Source organism: Puntigrus tetrazona, unplaced genomic scaffold (assembly GCF_018831695.1).
Source record: "Puntigrus tetrazona isolate hp1 unplaced genomic scaffold, ASM1883169v1 S000000140, whole genome shotgun sequence".
Taxonomy (NCBI): Eukaryota; Metazoa; Chordata; class Actinopteri; order Cypriniformes; family Cyprinidae; genus Puntigrus; species Puntigrus tetrazona.
The window spans coordinates 1-1454 of record NW_025047817.1 but is presented as its reverse complement, the minus strand read 5'-3'; the positions used below and the strand labels follow the sequence as shown (position 1 = coordinate 1454).

Sequence of the window (1454 nt, the reverse complement as noted above, 5' to 3'; positions counted from 1 at the left end):
GTGTGTGTGTGTGTGTGTGTGTGTGTGTGTGTGTGTGTGTGTGTGTGTGTGTGTGTACAGTATATTACACACACATATGTATATACACCGATTATCGGTATCAGTCCAAATATCCACAATAATGTATACTAGTTTACAGTAATATGGTAGATTACTTACATAGATTATTATATTATATTTTGGGTTTGTTTTCTTGTAATGGGCCTTAACAAAAATAATTGCAGATTATCGGCAGGGTTATCATCATATTTAATCCATAAAACCTTTTTGTTATTTCAAATAAAATGTAATTTAATCAAATTTAAAGCTAAAATGTTAAATCCGTACCATTTTTTTTTAAATTGTATATGTATATGATAACGGAATCCATTTTGCCTTTACTACAGTACATCTGTAAGTGTTTATATTCTGACTATTTAGACTGGTGCAGGTGGATTATTTGAAATATGGATTAAATCTATAGAATAGGATATCGGTGATATTAAAATAGCCCTGCTTATCTGTATCAGTCTGAATGTGTGTGTGCGCCAATACTGCATCGATCACATGACGTCAGTAAGTGTGTGCTTGTTCTCCCTCCCAGCGTCTCCCATCACCACTCAGCCGGTTCTGATTGCGGTCCAGCGTCCGTTAACGCAGACGATCAAACCCGTCACGTACGCTGTGGCGGCCCCGGTCACGTCCTCCTCGTCTGCGCAGCCGCTGATGCAGACGGTGCACGTGGTGCACCAGATCCCCGCGGTGGCCGTCAGCGCCGTGGGCGGGGCCAACCTGCAGCCCGCCATCAAAAAGGAAACGCTGGAGAACGGAGAGGAGGTCAAAGGTGAGCGATGGCTTCAGGTTTGGCTTTCTTCGGACGATGTCAGCGACCAAACGTGTTCTGTCTCTCTTTAGTGAAGGTAGAGTCGGTTCCCGGCATCACTCACGGCTCTATAGGCTCAGCCAGTAGGATCATTCAAAGCAGCTCTGCAGCCACGACCCTCCAGACGGTTACCATAGTGCAACAAGCCCCATTGGGCCAGCACCAACTGCCAATCAAAACCATCACCCAGAATGGCACTCATGTAGTGCCCATTGCCACGGCGATACAGAGCCAGGCTAACGCAGGTATTCATGCACACATCTATTATCAATAACTTTCTCTTCTTTCTAATCATCTTCTTTTTTTGGTCGTTCCCCCTCATTTCGTGACTAAAGAAGTCATTAAAGTTGGTGGACGTCATGGGTATTGCAGAATTCAAAATGACATTTCTATATTCACTCTACATTTGCATGTTTTTAAGGCTTGAGGCTTGAACTTTTGAACGTGAAGAAATTATAACGCTTATGATTTACATAAATGACTTATTTAAATATATATTTTAGTGCTGTAAAATAAATCGCAAAAAAACATATTTAACACACACAAGTTTTTGAGACATTTTATTTTATTGTGTATGTGTGTATGTGTATAT

At 41.4% G+C, this 1454-nt stretch overlaps 1 protein-coding gene across 1 annotated transcript; it reads left to right on the top strand.

Annotated features, from left to right (window-relative positions):
* The first annotated feature begins 443 nt into the window (after positions 1 to 443).
* LOC122332679 (forkhead box protein K2-like) lies at positions 444 to 1263 on the top strand. Its single transcript, XM_043230058.1, has 2 exons — positions 444 to 823; positions 895 to 1263. Exons 1-2 carry the CDS (start codon positions 547 to 549, stop codon positions 1134 to 1136), a joined length of 519 nt encoding a protein of 172 aa, XP_043085993.1. The 5' UTR covers positions 444 to 546; the 3' UTR covers positions 1137 to 1263.
* The last annotated feature ends 191 nt before the right edge of the window (positions 1264 to 1454 follow it).

Bases quoted from the DNA above. Each gene is read 5' to 3' on its own strand.
- LOC122332679 (XM_043230058.1), top strand. From the start codon at position 547: ATGACGTCAGTAAGTGTGTGCTTGTTCTCCCTCCCAGCGTCTCCCATC. The intron at 824-894 runs GTGAGCGATGGC...GTCTCTCTTTAG, and splicing joins GAACGGAGAGGAGGTCAAAG to TGAAGGTAGAGTCGGTTCCC.